At 49.5% G+C, this 20835-nt stretch overlaps 1 protein-coding gene across 2 annotated transcripts; it reads left to right on the plus strand.

Annotated features, from left to right (window-relative positions):
* The first annotated feature begins 618 nt into the window (after positions 1–618).
* LOC144729299 (S-adenosylhomocysteine hydrolase-like protein 1) lies at positions 619–20476 on the plus strand. Of its 2 annotated transcripts, XM_078609448.1 has the most exons (17): positions 619–760; positions 2391–2502; positions 3444–3581; positions 4072–4172; positions 5079–5181; positions 6631–6725; positions 7052–7158; positions 8292–8408; positions 11032–11095; positions 12029–12117; positions 13341–13411; positions 13492–13586; positions 14067–14165; positions 16152–16220; positions 16998–17076; positions 18067–18187; positions 19936–20476. In XM_078609448.1, the coding sequence occupies exons 1-17, from the start codon at positions 641–643 to the stop codon at positions 19940–19942; spliced, it is 1587 nt and encodes a 528-aa protein (XP_078465574.1). In that variant the 5' UTR covers positions 619–640; the 3' UTR covers positions 19943–20476. The 2 variants fall into 2 exon arrangements, with proteins under 2 accessions (XP_078465574.1, XP_078465577.1); XM_078609451.1 differs by lacking the exon at positions 19936–20476 and having other exon boundaries at positions 18067–18191.
* The last annotated feature ends 359 nt before the right edge of the window (positions 20477–20835 follow it).

Here is a 20835-nt window from a genome sequence, read left to right on the forward strand (position 1 = left end):
GGTCGATGAAAGGCTGATAAACAGGTTTACTGATTCAAATTTCCATTTCAAAGTGTTTTATGAGGACCGGTGTGTGACGTTGCACAGGCGTACCGCCAATTTGTCCGTTTGTGGATCGGGCATTGCGTCGTTATATGTTGATACGGTCTGTTCTGGATGCCCACAGTCGCTAACACTACTGGAGAGTTTATTTTTTTATATTTCCCATTTGTGTATCAGGTATCCGCATCTTCCGCCATGGTTTGTGCAAGCGGATGCAGTTTCGGTAGGGGTGGACCATGAGCAACTTCGTGTAAGATAAAAAAAAACCCAGGTGATCTTCTGAGTTGGGTCTTTCACTAGGTGGCGTTTGTCTGACTTCGTGCGTGGTGCTGGCCACCCACCACCCCTTCGTGTACCCTTCCGGCCTTCATCGGTGCTGGCTAACAGCACTTGCCCAAACAGTCAATTGCAGGCTATTTGGGGGATCTTTGTCTTTGTAGCTTGAACCTCACGGGCGCTACTCGCTATCAGCACTTGCCCCAGCAGTCTGTTGCAGCAGGCGGGAGGGGGAGGGGGGGTTGGGGGTGCGGTGACCTTTGGGGGGGGGGGGTGAAGGGGTCAAAGGTCGTCGTCGTCGTCGGCCTCATCCCTGCTCAAGATGGCGGACGAGGAGCAGCAGCAGCAGCGGGGAGAGGAGGAGGCGGAGGGGACGACGCCGGCAGCAGCAGCGGCGGCGGCGGCGGCGCGGGCAGCCGCTCAGGCCAAAGCGCGGCCCAAGGTAGCGGCGGGAGAGAAGGCGGCGCGGGGTGAGGGAGATGTGCGGGGCAGGCGAGACGCGAAGTGGCCGTGGTCAATGAGGGGAGCGGTGGCGCAGCGGTTAGCGCTACGCTGCGACCCGGGTTCGAATTCCGCTCACGGCCAACACCACCAGTGACGATTATCTGAACCGGGCCTTCCCTAGGTCGACTCAGCCTCAAATGAGTACCTGCTATGGTGTGTAAACATCGCCACTGGGGGAGACAAAGGCGGTCGGGCGTGGTGTTGACCACCCACCCCCCTCGTGTAACCGTGCCTGTCTTCATAGGTGCTCGCTAACAGCACTTGCCCCCTACAGTCTGTGAAGGCTACACGGGGGGGGGATCTTTGTGGTCAGTGAGGCTGGGCAGGCTCCTAGGCCTCGCAGGGGAGACGTAGCGAGACGTCTGCCCCCCGTGGTGGTGGTGGTCTCCGTGTGGCTGAGCGACTCGTGGTGGCGCAGTGGTTCGCGAGTTGCACTCCACGAACCTGGCGGGGCAGAGTTCGATTTCCGCTCACGGTGACGTTTATTTGGTCTGATCTTGGGCCTCCTCCTAGGTCGACTCGGCCTCAAACGAGAACCCGGTGCGGTGTGTAAACAACGTCACTCGGGGAGACAAAGGCGGCTGGGCGTGGTGCTGGACACCCACCCCCTCGTGTGCCGTGCCGGTCTTCATAGGTGCTCGCTAACAGCACTTGCCCCAACAGTCTGTTAAGGCTACACGGGGGATCTTTGTCTTTGGTGTGTGGGGAGCGGTGGTGCAGCGGTTAGCTGTGTTTACCTGGCCACCCGAGTTCGATTCCCGCTCACGGCCAACATCGGTGACAATTATCAGAACCGCTCCTGGGCCTCCCCTAAGTCGACTCAGCCCCAAATTAGTATCTGATGCGGTGTGTAAAACATTGCCAACTGGGGATACAAAGGCGGCCGGACGTGGTGCTGGCCACCCCCTAGTGTGTCGTGCCGGCCTTCATAGGTGCTCGCTAACAGCACTTGTCCTAAAAAGTATGTTAAGGCTATTACGGGGGGGTGGGGGGGGTCTTTGTGTAGTGAGGGATTGCGTAACAAGGGGATTATTCTGCATTGATTGTTGTGATTTGATACGTGAACCACCCGGCCAACGTGTTTAGCAGCTCACAAGCAGCAAACCACGGTAGCGAGATTTTAACGACCTCGCCTGATATACAGAAGGTCGTGGATTCGATCCCGACGCTGTATATTTGGAGTTCTCCCCGTAGTCGTGTGGATTTTTCTCTGGGTCCTCCGGGTTTCCCCCCCCACATTTAGAAACATGCGTTTAGAGTACTTGGTTGCTATAAATTGGCACGTAATACGCCACTTCGTTGAGCTATTATTTGCGGTCAGGTCGCTTCTAATAAAGAGCGATATAGCTTGGTGAGCCTTACCTGGTAAAATATAAAAATTGTGGCGTGCAGTCCGCAAGTGGCGTTTGTGCATTTTTCTGCCACCCCCTCTGCCCTTGTGCTCTGAGGTAACTCGCACACACCTCGTCGTCGTCACACCACGTCAGGATGAGCTGCGTCCCTGCATCACTGCTTACGCGTGCCCGTGCGATGTGGCCCCTCTTGCCCTCCGTCATTTCTGTTTTTAGAAGATCCAGTTCGCGGACCAACTGCAGGAGGTGAGCAAGCGGCCCATGAAGACGGGAGTGGCCGCGTACTCACGCTCCATCTCGCAGTCTTCGGCGGACAGCTACAGCTCCGGTGACTTCCGCACAGCGAGACACACGAGTCGTACGGCAGCGAATGAATGGACGGGGAGTTTTGTGTTTAATGATGCCGACCACAAGCGTTCAGTTCACTGCGAGTGGAGCAAACAGCGGCACGTAGTATTTTACGATTTTACGATGATATACGTGCCCGTCTTCAGTTTTTCTTCAGATTCCGGAATCGGAATAAAATTGGAAGAATTGTTTTTTATTATTTTATCGGTATCGAGGCTCTCACAAGGCCATGTGGGAGTGCGTGTGGCTCAGTTTGGCGCCAGCTATCATAGAGTGCAGTCGTGTCACTACAGTTCTCTGCGACGAGTACAATTCCTTTAAAAACAACAGCATTCCGAGATTCAGTGGTAAAAGGGACCCACCCTGCAACTTACAGACGTCTCGGAACAGGAAAAGGTGAATACACCCACTCGCAGTATTAACCAGGATGGCCTGCAGAGTTCGATCAGCGAACCTGTGCCGCCAACGGTGACCACGGTTTACTGCAACCGGGCCCGGCTTCCTAAATAGGTGTCATGGCATCACAGGAACAACCAATCGGATTCAAGCCAGATATTGACCATGATGTCATGATGCCTGTCTAAGAACCCAAGGTCATTAACACGGTTATTCTGACTTCTGAGGTTGCTTGGTGCAGTTTGAAGTAAACGTCGCGTATCACACTGCAAAATATGGCTGTGATAATTGGTCTTTAACTTAGTGAATTGAAACAATATTTGGAATATTAAACGCTTCTACACGTGACAATTTAATTTGTTTGGCTGTGTTGGGTGGTGGAGTGTTTCGTGATAAAAAAAAAATTGCCCAGATCATTACGTGGCCTAACCCAAAAATCTATGACGTGTGTCAGGTGAAGCCATGATAATATTAATGATGAAACATCTGCGTTGACTGATTCATTGCTGGTTCCTGTATTTGCAGCGTCTTTCTCGGAGAGCGAGGATGAGGTTTCCCCGAGGGAGAAGCGACAGTCGAACTCCAAGAGCAGCTCAGACTTCTGTGTGAAGAACATCAAGCAAGCCGAGTTCGGCCGCAGAGAGATCGAGATTGCCGAGCAAGGTAGGGAATGATAATCGTAGCGAGAGTGACAACAGTGATTTGTGCTTGATAGAGCCGCCCTCCTTCGTGCCGGGACGTTTCAGCGCTTTGCACGCAATAAAGGGCACCCCCACAATGGCAGCTGCCCCGGTGGGCACAAGGTAAACTCGGATCCTGATCAGCAAGTGAGTATGTATCTGCCAGTAGGGGAGGGGGGAGGGGCGATGATTTGCCGTGTGTAATTCTAATTGAGTAATTTGGAGGTAATTTTTAAACATTTGGCTGTTTTGGCAAATACCAGTTACATTGTGTAGATGCTTTTTAGCTATGGGAGAAACCTGGAGGAAAACCCCATGCAGAACAAAAAGAGGACATACAAATTCCATGCATAAAGGCGGCCGAGTCAGTGGCGGAATGGTTAGCGCCTCTTGCTGCTTGCTGCAAGTTTTACCATGGTGCTGCCGCCATCCTGTCACCCAATGAAAATGAATGAATGAATGCACCATTGCAGAGATGCCGGCTCTGATGGCGCTGAGGAAGCGGGCCCAGGGGGACAAGCCCCTGGCTGGAGCCAAGGTGGTGGGCTGCACACACATCACGGCGCAGGCGGCGGTGAGCCCACACCCTCGCCGTCAAGTTCACGTGAACTACACGGCATCCGTGGGCCTCAGGTTGGCCGTGGTCGAGTCTTTGGTTTTGGTTTCGTGGTATATTCCGATTCTGAGGGACGCTGCCACAGTGGTGTGGAACAGTTAGCAGCAGCAGGGGGTCGAACCAAAAAAATGGCAAAACGGAGTAAACCAGTAATTGCACGAACCAAAATTGAAAACCAAACCTTTCATCAAATGTCCTGCTCTAGAATGAAACCCCTCCCCTACAAAAGAGCATTTGGTTACTGATTTTAATGAGTTCATTCATATAAAAAATAGTGCTTTATAGATTCACTGATTACTCTAGTGGGGACGTTTGCCATGGTCAGTTAGGTCGCTCGGGAGCTAACACCGCAGTGCAACGGTCAGGACACTGGACTTGCAATCCAGAGTAGTTGGCTCGATTTAAATCTCCTGGCCGCAGGGCGGTCCATAGGCAGGTGTGGGCCCCTCGACCCTTTCAAACTAAACTGGAAGTATTACATCTGATACCGTGACGTCGAAACGCGGGGCCCGTGGCGGTCGCCATGACTCACCGGACGGCTCCGTCTGACACGACCTTCTGCCATCGGACGGCTCTGCCTGGCCCTGGCAGTTGAAGCAATGGGGGATAAGTTGATTACCTCACCACCACCTCTGTCCACCTAGCAGTTTGCGTTTAGTATGGGTGTGCCCACTTTCAATACATCCGATCAACGTGGAAGAGTACCGCAAGTTCCTTCATCAATGGCGTGAGCAAGCAATTAAGGGCCGCACCTTTACTTTTGTACTTAAAAGAGTTTGGTTTGTGATGCTAATGCCGTGTCATGTGCGATGCTAATGGCGTGTCGTGTGAGACACTAACACCGTGTGTCGTGTGTATGTGCAGGTGCTGATAGAGACTCTGTGTGCCCTCGGGGCGCAGTGTCGCTGGGCAGCCTGCAACATCTTCTCCACCCACGATGAAGTGGCGGCTGCACTCGCCGAGTCTGGTGGGAATGCGAGCAAATCCCACTCTCCCATACTACTCAACTAGACTGTTAAACTATTTATATTTTACCAGGTAAGGCCCACATATAGCTCTTTTTCAGAAGTGACCTGGATATCACAAATTATAGCTCAACGAAGTGGCTTTGTGGGAATTTATAGCAGCCAAATACTCTAAACGCACGTTTCTACATATGGAGGGAAAAACCGGAGGACCCAGAGAAAATACACGCGATCAGGGTTCACATCGAACCCATGGCCTCCTGTTTGCCAGGCGAGGTAGTTAACATCTCAATGCTACCGTGGCACCACGACACAGGGTGGCAGTGTCTGACACTCATGCCTCACAGCAAAAAGTGCCTGGATTCCGCTCCCAGCTTGCATGCATTTCTGTTCTGCATCAGTTTCCTCCGGGTTCTCTGGTTCCTCCCGTAGATAAAATAAAAATATACCAATGCTGAAAAATTAGCCGCACAATTACTTGACTGGTGATACATGTCGCGGGACACTCCTCAAAGAAAGTCTTGACACTCGGGCGTTTCTGGGTGAATACACGTAAGAATAACAGTAATACAAATTGGGAGAATTCCATCCCTGCTACAACATTAATCGATTCCTCTGTCCTCATCCCCACGGGCTCCATCATCATCACTCTGCTAGCAAAAGCCAGATGGCCTGCTCGCCAGTGGCTACTGTGAACTTGGGTGTAATCTTATACTGTTCCCTTTCATCATCATCAGCCATGGTCAATCCACTGCTGGATGAAGGCCTCTGCAAGCCGCCGCCACCTCCCACGATGCAACAGTCCATCCAGCACCTGCACACTAACCGATTTCGTTGTTATTTTATCGACCGTCACCCCTGCGACTAGCTTGTCCTGCCGGAGCCCATTTTGCTTCACCGTTTTTAATGATCTCATTAACCCGTGTACGTTTCTCTAATCCACGTGTTCCTTTTTTGTGTGCGTGCATCTCTCCATGCTTCTTTTGTGTGCATGTTCGCTCTTTGCCCGAATCACCTTGCACCATGTGGGCATTACCCTGCCATTAGGCGATGATGATTTCTGCTGTGGCGTTTTCATTTTGAATGACGTCAAGGGAACTTTTCAGCCACAGCGAAGGGTGCGGCTTGTGTAAACACGTTTATTTGTATTATTATTATTTGATACAAAAACACTTGGTAAAAGAGTAGCTTGTACAAAGTCACTCCCCATAAAAAAGTATAGAAATATCAGACGAGGTTTTTTTTAGGTTGATTAATATCAGTTGTTCTGACGTGTTTATGAACAAAACACAAACTTTTTGGAATATTGTACCATGACAATCTACAAATGTTTATTTTATACAACACAAAGACAGCCTTAATGGCATTGGCATGGCAACTTATTTTAAAAGGAAGGGAGTGGGGGAACAGAGTTGGGTACCAGAGTGACTCGGCATGTTCTTCTCTCGCAGGCTTCTCGGTGTTTGCTTGGAAGGGAGAGGCGGAGGATGACTTCTGGTGGTGTATCGACCGCTGCATTAACGTCGAGGGCTGGCAACCGAACATGGTCTCCAACACACCACACCCACACCACGACACATGCCGCACACACACACCCCACACAGAAAGACAAAATAAAGACAAAGATCCCTCCATGGTCGATCAAAACGAGTAACACTTTGTAAGGAAGATCAATGGTGGCTGTCCTATGGGCAGACTTGCCTCTGCAATTGAAATGTGGAATTTTCACCGCTGGCTGAGGGACAGGAGATGAGTTCCACCTTCAAATGCTCATTTGAGCAGGAACTTGCCAACTGGTTGGGTGTGACAGCGATGTTTTTTTGCGTATTTTACCGCGCGGTGACGGTGAGATGGCGACGCCTTTGCCGACAGATCCTGGATGACGGCGGGGACCTCACCCACTGGATGTACAAGCAGTACCCGTCAATGTTCCGCACCGTGCGGGGCATCGTGGAGGAGAGTGTCACGGGCGTGCACAGGTGCTTCATGCACAACAACAACAACCGCCATTCGCCACTAAGTGGCGGTGATGTGAACACGGCGCTTGTGCCAGGCTATTTGCACTTTCGGGCCACGTTAAGTGTCGAATGCCCGCTGGCAGGGCTTCACGGGACAGACCCAGGTGCCATGGGTTGAATGACTGAGATGACTGGACGATGCACCACCTGTGCCCCTTACTGTGCTGTGTTTTAGCCGCCTGGCTCAGTGGTAGAACGAGTGGCTCGCAATCGGAAGGTTACAATATATAATCCTGTTTGGGGGTTGACTCATTCCATCATCCCTGCATGTTAGATAAAAACAAGTACCACTTTGTGAGGAAGATCAATGGTGGCCGTCCTATTGGCAGACTTGCCTCTGCAATAGAAATATACAGATCATTACCATCACGACTGCTACGCTTGTTTTATTCAGGAAAGCCTCGCCCAAGCCTCGAGACTCAATTTCAGGAGGGTCCTCTTTAAGTTTGTATCGGGTAGGGGACGATGATTGCTCTGTGTTTTTTTAAGTATTTTTTTTCTGCCTAAGGCCCCTCCCTCCTAATTGCAGTTTGTCTCTTTTCCGCACAAGGTGACTGCAGCAACCTGTAATTGGGCTTTATTCTGCTAGTCAAGAGCGGTGATCGTCTTCTCTGTGTCATCCCAATTGAGTAATTTGCAGTGTAATTCTTCAAATTTGACAATTTTGGACCTTGACGCCGGCGCACAACAGCCTCCTCTTATTCGCATGACGTCACCGGATTGTTAACGTCCACTGCGAGTGGACGGCAGGTACGTTATGGTTTGGGTAGATATTGGAGATTTCTGCGCATCTACTGTGCAGCGGCTGCGAGATTTGGCGTTGAGTAGAAAGCGTCGGTAGCCAGGGAGGTGTGGTGGCGTCAGCGTCTTCGTGCACCATGACAACTTGATCCTAAGTGTTAACCAGAGTAGCCTTCCGCATTCAAACCACAAATCTCTGCTACAGGCAGGTGAAAGCACTACCACTGGGCTATGTTGCTGCTCCATAGAACGACGTTGCCCTAACGCCATCTTGAACTTGGCTGAATGCTACCGTGTCATTGCACGCGATTGTTGAATGCTCCTTCTGGTGGTTGCCGTGTGTTTGTGTGCAGGCTCTACCAGCTGTCCAAGGCCGGCAAGCTGTGCGTGCCAGCTGTCAATGTTAATGATTCAGTCACCAAGCAGAAGTTTGATAACCTGTACAGCTGCCGGGAGTCCATTCTTGATGGGTGCGTAGGGCCTCTGTGCGCAACTCACACTGATAAATGTTAACGCGTGTTGTGTGTTCTATGTATTTGTATATATATATCTCTAACCTGGAAAATATCCCTTGAGATGGAACGGCTCGTTTGCAAGGGTGTCCAGGGTGTCAAGGGATGCATACATAGCAAATACGTAATGACAAATATGGTAAATACGGTAAGGCCTTGTTCTTTAAAAACTGGCAATAGTAGAATTCGCGATTGTAGATACGGTATGTTTAGAAAGGAAAAATGGGGGTTAGATTCTCGTGTCCGACAACATACAAGAGAGAATTTAAACGTTTCAACATATTCATCCTGTACTCGACACATAAATAGCATCCATATACTTAATTAAATTGTACAATGATACAAATAGAACATAACACAAATAATACAACAAAATATAATACATTATTTACCTCAACACTTGAACGTTAACGATACACCAACTAGGCGTCCGTATGGCACCTCAACGAGTGGACGGCTAGATGCACAAGGCAATGTGTGTACTGCACAAGGCAATGTGTGTACTGCACATTTGTGTGAGCACGTCGAGTGTGTGTGTGTGTTACACAACGGCTTGGGTACGCCCACATGGGGGCCACAATCCACAACTGTGCAAGCATCACTCCGCCATGATGCCACGTTGCTAAATCGCAAATAGTCGAGGTGGATAGGTGCGTAACGTGAACCAGTATACAGTAAATCCTTGCATTGCGAGCATAATTCGTTCCGGAAATGTGTTTGTAATCCAAAGCACTCGTATATCAGTTGTGATCACGTGGCGCTCGGCAGACAAAGCGTATGCACGTACTACTCGTATTGCAAGACCTCGCTCGTTAATCAAATTAATATTTATTTAAACATTTTGCTCGTCTTGCAAAACACTCGCAGACCAAGTTACTCACAATCCAAGGTTTTACTGTACAAATATGAAATTGTGAATAATCGAATTTCGTGAAAACTTCCACAAATGAAAAGGTTTTACTGCACGTAAATATCCATACACACATACATAGCAAACGTCAAAGACATACACCTAAAGAATACACGTATACTTAAGTAGGTTGAACTTCTTTCGCACCGTACGTAGCCAACCGTGCTAACAGACTGTAGGGGCAAATGCTGTTCACGAGCACCTAATGAAGGCTGGCACAGCACAAGAGGGTTGGGTGGCCAGCACTACACCCTCCACCTTTGTCTCCCTCGTGGCGATGTTTACACACCGAACCAGGCACACTTAAGGCTGAGTCGACCCAGGGGAGGTCCGGGACCAGTTCAGATAATCGTCACCTGGTGTTGACCGTGAGTGGGAATCAAATGCAAACCGCTATGCTACTTTTCCCCATTGAAAGACAAAGACACACATCAACATATAAACATGCACACTCATCCGTACATATGTAGTGTGGGTTTCACGATGGTGGAGACGCACGTTTGGAGGCAACACGGTTTATTAACACAAGGCTACGATACAGCGCGTAGCGAACCCTTAACACTCGAAGGGGTTACGGCCCCTTCACCCGCTGACTAAGAAGGTACCGCCTGCGCACTGACGTGCCCCACTACTGGGGCCACGGTCTCTGAGCCCTCCGGCTAGGGGTGACCTAGGGGAGGCTGTTCTGACCCGACCCAGCCAAGGTACAGGTTTCGACCACTGGCCTGCTCGGTCCCGGCCCTTACAAGGACGTCGGGCCCCGAGGGTTTTAGGGTCGCACCACTGGCCCACTCAGACCCGGCCCTTACAAGGGCGGCGGGTCAGGTGGGTCCCAGGGTCCTAGCTAGTCGGGCTTCAGTCTTCAACTGGCCCCAGACCCGTCCAGTGGTCCGGCTTTTATACACCTCCCAGCCCCTGGCCACACCTCCCTTCCAGAGAGTTCCAGGGGGGGAGGGGTCTCGGGGGATCCTAGAACACCCCGCAGCCCTCCCTGCTTTGGGGCTGGGGAATGTAGCGACCGTTATGCCGGTCCAAGTTACTGCCCCTGGTGGGCCCTGTCTGCTACTGCAGGTAAGTACACGTAGCCCCTTTATAGCGCGCTACACATATACCTAGAAATCGAAAGCAGGCCACATATATAACAAGGGTGCCTAACAGTTGCTACTCATTGCAATAATTCACAGGCATGGAAGCGTGCACTATGTCTTCCATCATAATTATATGCTCATGATTTTACACATACGCAGTGGCGTCACTAGGGGGGTGTGGGGGGTGCGGACCGTACTGGGTGACACCATCAGAGGGGGTAACACCACAATGACTGTCTATAACATTTTTGTGCAGTGTTTCAGCAGAAATGTATTATTTTTTAATAAAAAAATATCCCTGTAGTTATAACAACAACAAAATTTTCGTAAGCCCAGCTTATATGTACTGTATCAATATATCTACAAGGCTAAAACTCTGCTAATTTACTTTTTGAACCTTCTAATGCGCTCCGGTCAGAGCTGTCATTATTGCCCAATTACAATGATGCTTCGAATCACGTGGTTTCGTCTGCACGCGCTACAAGCACGCGCTGTTGTTTTCATCGCTGCTGGTCTCTACTTTGTGAAAATCCCATCCGGTTATTATATATTCATGTCGCCCAACCTCGCGTGTCTTGTGCAGTCTCAAACGGACAACAGACATCATGTTTGGCAGTAAGCAGGTGGTGGTGTGCGGATATGGAGAGGTGAGCTTTTGTGTCTGATGCAAACTTATCTGGGGTCTAGCACCCAGTTCCTACCGAAACTGCACTCAATAGAATTCAGAGTAGAACAGCAGTCAGGGTGAAGGATGATCCAACACTCATTGATTCACTCCCATCGCTCGCTCACCGGTGGTCAGTCGCCTCCGTGTCACTCTTCTGCAAATGCAATTGTCGTGGTTAATGTTCTCATGAACTTCACTCGTTGATTCCTGCACCCGTGTTGAGGACTCGGTCTCCCACACACCGACTGCTTCATCTCATCCACACTTGTGTGCAACCAACACTGCAGGGCATAACAACTCGCTCAACCACTCACTCGGTGATCCACTCAGCCACTTAGCCACTCAATGATCTATGCTCCCACTGTGGGTCTCGACACTTCTCTTTCTGATTATTCCCTCGCATCGTCTCTTTTCCCCCAAGTTGTTGCAATAACTTTGGCTCCATTCAAGAAACGTGTTATCTCTAATCACAACTTTGATTGTGCTGTTTGTTGCCGGCCCCTTGATGTTTTAGGGCTTTGGGGCTGTGTTCAGAAAAAATTGTGTTTAAGAAAAAATATATATAAATGCAAGTGTTGTGGCCCAGTGCAGGCTGTTGTGCCCCCCATCTTGCAAATGTTATTGGCTGCTTGTTGTGTGATTCACCTAAAGTTCCCATAATGGCAAACTTTGGATTGTCTTCAATATTCCATGCCTCATCAGGAGTTGGGCAGTCAATCGGTTTGATTTCTGCTGGCAGCCAACGTCGGTAACGAATATCTTTAATAATTCCGTGGTTTACCCAGGCTGTTTCACCCTTAAATAAGTACCAGTGTGGTATGTAATGAACATCAGTGCGCATGGTGTTGGCCACTCCACGCCTGGTTCGCCTTCGGAGGTGCTCGCTGACAGCGCTTGGTCTTGTTGCGTGCAGGTGGGCAAGGGCTGCTGCTCCGCACTGAAAGCGCTGGGTGCTGTGGTTTACGTCACGGAGATGGATCCAATATGTGCCCTGCAGGCCTGGTAAACATGTCGAGTGGTTGGGTCCTCTGCACCGATACATTCACAGAGTGGCAGTGCTTTTACAAAAACATTACTATAATAATGATAATAGTTTTTTTACCCTTTTATCTGGCAACAAAACTGACACCTTTTTTACAAGGGGTCATGTTTGCATTGACCACAATACCTGCGGTCGGAATGCAAACAAAAAACACAACTCTGATAATGTATGCACTGTCCTTGAAATTGGTTGGTCCACACCCGAGACAGCTTTTCTTAGAGCCTAGTCTCACATTTGTGCATACATTATCAGAGTTGTGTTTTTTGTTTGCATTCCGACCGCAGGTATTGTGGTCAATGCAAACATGACTCCTTGTAAAAAAAGGTGTCAGTTTTGTTGCCAGATAAAAGGGTAAAAAAACAATTATATTTTGCTACTGGCAAAGGAGGTTCCAATGGTGTAAAAACATTACTGTGCTCTCGTTAATGCTGGCTGCGAGGGCTATGCGTTAAATCACTTCACTTAGTCAACAAAATACACCGACAGCACACGTTTGTGTCTCCATATAAACAATAATACTGCGTGGTTCAGCTGGAGAGCGAGCGGAAGGTTACGAGATCAGATCCTGATTGGGGTCCACTCAGCCCATCATCTCTGCAGAGTCAATAAAATGAGTACCACTTTGTGGGGAAGATCGACAGTAGTTGTTCTTTGGATGGACTCGCCACCGTCACAGGAATGTGTCATTTCCATTTCTGTCTCTGCAGGGCCCTAAACAGGAGATGAGCAAAAATGCCTTTGCTCAATTTAGTAGGAAATCACTGACTATATAGGACTCGTTTTTATCTCATCCAAACTGTTCAACCAACACACTTCAGGTTACAACAGCACACCTACTCACCCACTCACTGTCCCACTCACCAACGCACTCAGTCACCCACTCACTCACCCACTCACTCACCCTCACATTCCACCCACTCACCCAACCAGTCACCACACTGCAGGTCACAACACTTCTCTTTCTGCTTCTTCCCTCGCACTGCTACACTTTGTAATTCCCTCCCATCGTCTCTTTTCCCAAAGCTCTTATTAGTACCCTTGCTCAATTCAAGAAACCTTTTCTTACTTCGATAGTGCTGTTTGTGGCTGACTGTTTGACATATTGGGCCTTTGCTCACCAACTGTTTTAAAGGACGAAATGAAAATAACGAAAGGCCACATGTTGTGCGTTGTGGGAATGCAGCTTAGAGGGCTACCGGATTGTGAAACTCGCGGAGATCGTGCGCCAAGCAGACATCATCATCACCTGCACAGGTGAGCTGCGTTGGGCCCGGCGGCACACGCCGCCGCCGCCGCGAGGGCCCCCGTTCCGAACTCACTCGCGCCGTTCACAGGCAACAAGAACGTGGTGACGCGCGAGCACCTGGACCGGCTGAAGAACGGCTGCATCGTGTGCAACATGGGCCACTCCAACACGGAGATCGACGTGGTGAGCGCGAGCTGGCACACGCTGGCACGCAAACGCTGACAGACGCTCGCTTGCTCGCTGATATGCGCTGGCGCACACTAACACACAATCGCTTGCTGTGACACGCTAACTCATGCCGACACGCTGACACGCGCTCGCTCCTGCTGACACGCTGACACACGCTCCCCCGCTAACACACGCTGACACACGCTGACATGCTCACACGCTGCCACAGACACACCGTCATGCACTGACATGCTGACACATGCTCGCTAACACACAGTGAGACACTCGCGGACACACACTGACACCCTGACATGCTCATGCGCTGACAGACACGCTGACACACAGGCACTGACACGCAATGACACGCACGCTGGAACACGCTCGCTGAAACATGCTGACACATACAGGAATGCTTGTTTACACAGGCTGACACACACTGACACACGCACTTTCTTGCCGATGTATGCGTCTGTGTGTGTGCGTGCGTCTGAGCAGGCGAGCCTGCGCAGTCCTGATCTCACGTGGGAGCGAGTGCGAGCTCACGTGGACCATGTGACTTGGCCCGATGGAAAGCGCCTCGTTCTGCTGGCCGAGGTACGGCCATGGTCAATCCACTGCTGGATGAAGGCCTCCCCAAGCTGTGACCACCTCTCACGATCATCTTTATCATCCGTGGCCGATGCGCACTCCATTTAGCTCCTGGACACGAGTTGTTTTCATCGTTCCATCTGCGTGGGGGACATCCTCGTCGGTGCGTGCTCTCATTTGGCCGCCATTCCGTAATTAGTCGTCTTGCCGTGACATGGCCGGCGCAAGTCCCCTTCGTGTTATTAAGCCATGATGTTTATAACTTGTGCATTTTTTCCGATCCGTATGTTCATCCTGTGTCTCGGTGTCATTCCCAGCATGCGTCACTCTTTGTTTTTTTGCTCACTTTTCATATTTTGTTTCATTGTACTTGTCAGTCTGCACGTGCCTCATCCAGTCACCATAGTCGGTCATACACACTCGTTAAAAATGTCTTGGGCACATTGCCACGTTTCCTTATCACGTTCGACTTCCTATATTATTCCAATCCGCTCTCACACACATTTTGCGTCATCATCATCATCCTGGTCCATCTTTAATTAAAACAATCCCATCAGATAAATAATGACACAAGGTATAGGACGATAAAATATTACACACAACCACATCAGTAACACAGCCCAGCAGGCTGCCTAAGAAGATGTGAGTGGGTGAGCAAATGGCTGAGTGAGTTGGTGAGTGGGACAGTGAGTAAATGAGTAGGTGTGTTGTTGTGACCTCCAGTGTGGTGGTTGAACAGTTTTGATGCAGAGGTTCGTGGGTGTTCAAATCCAGAGGTTTCTCTGGTTAATACTGCAGTGTATGAACCATACAATACCACGTGCCATCAGTTTCACTCACAGTGGCTGATAACTAGTCACAGTGGCTGACGTCATTTGCAAGAGTGGGGAATTTGTGCGCAGGTGTCACGGTCCAAATTTTACACGCCGCAAATTACTCAATTGGGAAACACGCAGAGCAATAAATCATCGGCCCCTACTGTGAACACTTTGCAGGACCCTCGTGAAGAAGAGTCTTGAGACTCGGTGAGGATTTTCTGGCTCTTGAGACCCTCAGGGCAACAAGGTCCAACAAGGGACATAATGGTCTGTGTCCTGCGTTTCGACATAATCTGGGACTATATGGACATTAATTCTAGATTTGAAGCTTTCGTGACTGCAAGGATTCATACTCTTAGGTTTTTTCGGTAAAGTCACGTAGGTAAAAATAAAAAATAAAAAAATGTATTTTAAAAAAATAATAGAAATAAAATAATAAATCACGACGTTTCGGAGGCAACACAAGTCTCCGTCATCAGGTGGGACTGTCACAGCTAAATTTACTATATCAAGTTTACTGTATCAAGTAAATTTAGCTGTGACGGTCCCACCTGATGACGGAGACTTGTGTTGCCTCCGAAACGTCGTGATTTATTATTTTATTTCTATTATCATTTCTATCATTTTTAGAATTTATTTTTACCTACGTGACTTTACCGAAAAAACCTAAGAGTACTATATGGACAGGCAAACTCCCGAAAGAATGGAAGCAGGTCAAAGTCATCACCATTCTTCTGGCCCTACACCTCCAAGCTGATGGAACGTGCCATGTTTGCCAGACTTTACTCATTATCAACCCCCAAAAAAAAATCGGTTTTCAAACTAGCCTTAGCTGCTGCGAAACAGACCGTTGCCTTCACCACCCTCATAGAGGCTGGTTTCCAGCGTCAACATAAAATCGGCACAGCAATGATTGACCTCTGTGGTGCTACCTATATGACACTGTTTGGCATAGTGGCCTGCTGCTGAAGTTGGCCAAAATCATCGGATGTCGTTCTTCATGTTCACCTAATCGACATGATGCTCAGTAACCGTACTTTCAGGGTGGACCTCGCTGATATCTCTGCGTATCGTTGCTTTCTTTTTTATTTTGCTCTCTGCATTTGCTCCTTTGCTGGTGATTTTTTTTTAAGCAATTCCTTTGCTTTTTGCTGTTTTTGCTGAACGTTTTTAGGGCCGTCTCCTGAACCGTAGCAGCTCGAGTGTGCCCTCGTTTGTGCTGTCCATCACAGCCACCACACAGGTGAACTGACACGCAGTGCGCGTCGGTGCTTGGTAGTGCAACTCGCCACTCGCCCTACCACTCACACTCACGATACCACTCACACTCACGATACCACTCACACGATGCCACTCAGTCACCGCTCACGGTATCACTCGTACTCACCCTCGATACCACTCACCACTCACGATACTATTCACCACTCTCACAATACCACTCACACAATATCACTCACACTTATTATACCATTGACACTCATGATACTACTCACGATGCCACTCGCACGACTCGCACATACTCTCCACTCACACACACTCGCCAACCACGCAAACACAGCCGCAGACTCCCACTCGCACACACCAGCACACTCACGTCAGATGTGTGCTGATTGTACCAGAAGTCATGCTCTTGCTCTGGAAAGTGTGCGTGTGCATATGCTAAACGTAAAAAACGTGTGATGACATGAGATCCCAATACTTGCATGTGTGCATGCGTGCTTGTGTGTGCACGCGTGTGTGTAATGGTTAACGCGCTGCGCGAATAACCCGGCGACCCGAGTTCTATTCCCGCTCACTGCCAACACCAGTGACGATTATCTGAACCGGTCCTGGGCCTCCCCTAGGTCGACTCAGCCTCAAATGAGTACCTGATGTGGTGTGTAAACATTGCTACTTGGGAGACAAAGGTGGTCGGGCGTGGTGCTGGCCACCCACGCCCTCGTGTGCCATGCCGGTCTTCATCGGTGCTCCCTAACAGCACTTGCCCCAACGGTCTGTTCTCTGCGCGTGTGTGTGACAGGCGCTGGCTCTAATTGAACTGTACAATGCTCCAGACGGACGCTACAAACAGGATGTGTATTTACTGCCGAAGAAGATGGGTGAGACATTCACTTCATCCCTGCTGTGCATTCTTTTTCACTCTTTGACATTTGCAGCGTTCATAATACCGTTAGGTTTGTTACGCGCTGCACAGCCGTTCGTACGGTGGCCGTTGTCACGGTTCTACTTCGTCGCAAATAAACTCCAGTACTCCCATTAGACCAGCACCTACGGGACACGCTCAGACATGAGTGAGGGAAGCTGACAAAGAGCTTCAGAATCCCAAAGACGGTTCAAAAACGTTATGATCTCTGGGAGGATCAGAGCAAAGCGCTCAAGGCTCGCCCATCGCATTATGCCCCAAAGGATGCCGTTACTTGCGTACTCTGTTCTACAAAATATTGTATGCACAGAAACGCACAAGTGTTGTTCGTGAGCACATAAGAGGGCCGGTCTGGCACACCTATGATGGGGTGGGTGGCCAGCACCATGCCCAGCCACCTTTGTTTCCCGACTGGTGATGTTTACACATTGTTACATATCGCACCAGGTGCTCATATATGGCTGAGTCGACCGAGGGGGAGGCCCAAGACTGCTTCACATATTTGCTACCGATGTTGGCCATGAGCGGTGATTGAACTCTGTTGCCGGGGCACCGCATTGTGAACAAAAGACAGCTCTCTATGTCGTCCTAGACATTAATATTATTTAATGTTTTTTAGCCAGGAAAGCCTCACTGAGTCTCAACACTCTTTCAGGAGGGTGCTGCTAAATTTTCGTGGTAGGAGGCAATGATTGCTATGTTCATCCCAATGAAGTAATTTGCAGGTAAATTTTATTTCAAATCCAGGGCGGCCTGCCGAATTTGCACCGCGAACCTCTGTAACAATCCCCAAGCACGCTTCCACCGTTCCACATTAGTCCCCAATATATTTCCAGACATTGCAATATGTGGCCTGATCAAGTGAAGGGAAAATCGGTCTCTATTGGAAGCACGTTATTGTTGGTGCTTCAACAGACTGTGTGTATCACCTGTGTCCGTGTCACAGACGAGTACGTGGCGAGTCTGCACCTGCCAACATTTGATGCTCATCTCACAGAGCTCACAGACGACCAAGCCAAGTATCTGGGGATGAGCAAGAATGGTCCTTTCAAGCCAAACTATTACAGGTGAGCAGCACATGCACGAACCATAGATCGGCTCGTATGGCCTTAACAGACTGTTGGGGTTAGTGCTGTTAGCGAGCAGCACCTATGAAGGCCAGTACGGTGCACGAGGGGTGGGTGTCCCAAGTGGCAATGTTTACACACCGCACCAGGTACTAATTTGAGACTGAGTAGACCTACGGGAGGCCCAGGACCGGTTCAGATAATCGTCACTGGTGTTGGCCGTGAGCGGGAATCGAACTCTGTTCGCTCGGTTTGTAGCGCAACGCGCTAATCGCTACACTACCACTCCCCACTACTAAGGATCCACGTGTCTCACACACACACACACAGTCGCTGGAGTGCAATAGATGTTTTATCCTTGAACCCGACCAGGTGGATCATAATCGAAAGGTTGCTAGTTCATATATCCTGGGTGGGGGGGGGGGGGTTTGACTCAGACCATCATCCCTCTGGGATTGTAAATTGAGTACCACTTTGCCAAGAAGATCAACGGTGATTGTGTCCTGTGGATCGACTTGCTCCCATCATAGGAATGTGTCAATTCCACGGTCACTTGGCCCAGGGCCGTAAACATGAGCATCACTCACTTTGGCTGCTGACCTTTGATGCCAGCCTTGTCCATGTGACTGACGCAATGTTAGGCCTAATGTCTGTATGTACGTTTAACTTCTTTTATACATAGCCAACCGTACTAATCGGAGGTGCGGGCACATTGGATACAGATAGATGCATTGGATGCAGGTCAGCGTCGTTTATTTCACAAGGACACATATTAAACCCTAATTTAAACACTTGTAACAGCATTGCCACCACTGCTCGCGTTGAACCAATGCTCCTAAATAATGCACTCCCAGAATGCTATGCGTCTGATCGGTCTGTCTACCTGGCGGGACAGACGGGTGGAGCAGGAGGATGTCGCCTGCGAAGTGATTTTGTTACATTCTCCACAGAGACGCTGGTGATCTCTTTGGGTCACTTGGAAGGACGTTATTAACCAGTTTAAGTCATAACTGGCTGTGATGTTTCCATCCTACCTGCCGATGTTAGTAGTTATTTTCGACTCTCTGGTTTTACATTAACAGGTTAAATGTCTCACTAACACAGCCACCGTTGCTGGTTTTCCTCGATGTGGCGGTGGCGCTACGATCTAACATTGACTTGCTAATCTCTCACAATACAACGGCCACCTCTGCAGCTTCGTAGTGGAGGTAGCTCTCCGATTTACCCGATCTGACATTTACATGTACATTTCATCACTAGCCCCGCCCACTTCGCTTATGACCCTTGGGCTACACCCATCTACAACCTTGATAACGTCCTGCCTCAGCAGCTCTCCCGCTATTCTTTCACCTGATGACGATTGCTTGTGTTGCGATCGAAACGTCGTGATATTTGTATGATTTTTTCTGTCTACGTGGCTTTACCGAAAGACCCAATGAATATGAATTTTTGCAGTCACGAAAGCTTTAAGTCAAGATATCAAATATTGGTTACCAACATCACATTTTCAACCTAGGAGTTGTTACAAAGGACATTTTACAAATACAGCCATTTTCTTCCTATGTGCCGGGGAATGGAACGTGGCCGAGAGAGTGTCCGCCGAGGTTCGTGTAACAGGTGCTGGGTGAATTGTTGGTTTGCCAGATCGCGAGAGCTGGCAGCCTCCCCAAGGTGAGGCTTTCATCCAGCAGTGGATAGATCGTGGCTGACGATGATGGGAAGAGTCACGTGTGTGTTGTCGTCTCTAGATATTGACGCAGACCAAGAGGTGGAGCTGACGCCAGGCCGGGCAGCGGAGGCGACCTCCACGGCACGGTGTGCTGCGTCGGCGACCGTAATCATGAGCCCCCTGGTGGTGGTTACAATCATTCAGCTTCGTGTAGCCACCTTCCTGCTGCAGCCGCGGCCCCCCCCGGGGCACCACTGACGTCTACTGTGCTAGTACAATAGAGAGGTTTGTGTTCAGGTTTTTTTATTTGCCAGGACAGAGGACGTGTGTGTGTGTGGAATACGATTGAATATGTGTTGAATGAAAACCCTTTCATCTTTACTGCCAGGACAAAGTGGGTGGCCCGGATATCACCAGACACATTTGAACCAAGTTGAATTATATTGTTATTATCTCAACACTCATTCGTGGAGTTGTCGAAACAACCAAATATAGGATCACAGAGCTTGGGCAATTGTCAATTCTGGCTGCCTTCCTGCTCGTCTGGGGTTTCTCCACGGCGGCGTGACGCGGTGTGCACCCGTAACGACGCTCGATACAAATACAGCAATTATCATTCCTATTCTCACTCAAACAGCGACATTTCATCACATTTTCAGGGACTATTACGAATATGCAGAAATGCCTCGGGGTGGGAAAAATATTTTATCATCGAATGTTTTCAGAAAGTGAAAACGCCTGACGCGCGCGTTGACGATTCCGCGGTTAGATGTAGCACATCGACGTGCGCGTGTTGTCGTAGAGAGTAGTGTCGCCTTAGCGTGCGTCTCCGCTTCAGTGCTAGCGCTGTGTTTCGCATTGAGAAGCGAATCGACCCTTCTGTCAATGCAAGCTGAGGGCAAATCAAGTTGCCCTTCTCCCCTACCAACGTTACACAAGGTGCAATTTGTCACATTTCCAGTGTGTACGTATGTAGAAC

The sequence above is a fragment of the Lampetra planeri genome, chromosome 32 (genome assembly GCF_965212315.1).
Source record: "Lampetra planeri chromosome 32, kcLamPlan1.2.h2, whole genome shotgun sequence".
Taxonomy (NCBI): Eukaryota; Metazoa; Chordata; class Hyperoartia; order Petromyzontiformes; family Petromyzontidae; genus Lampetra; species Lampetra planeri.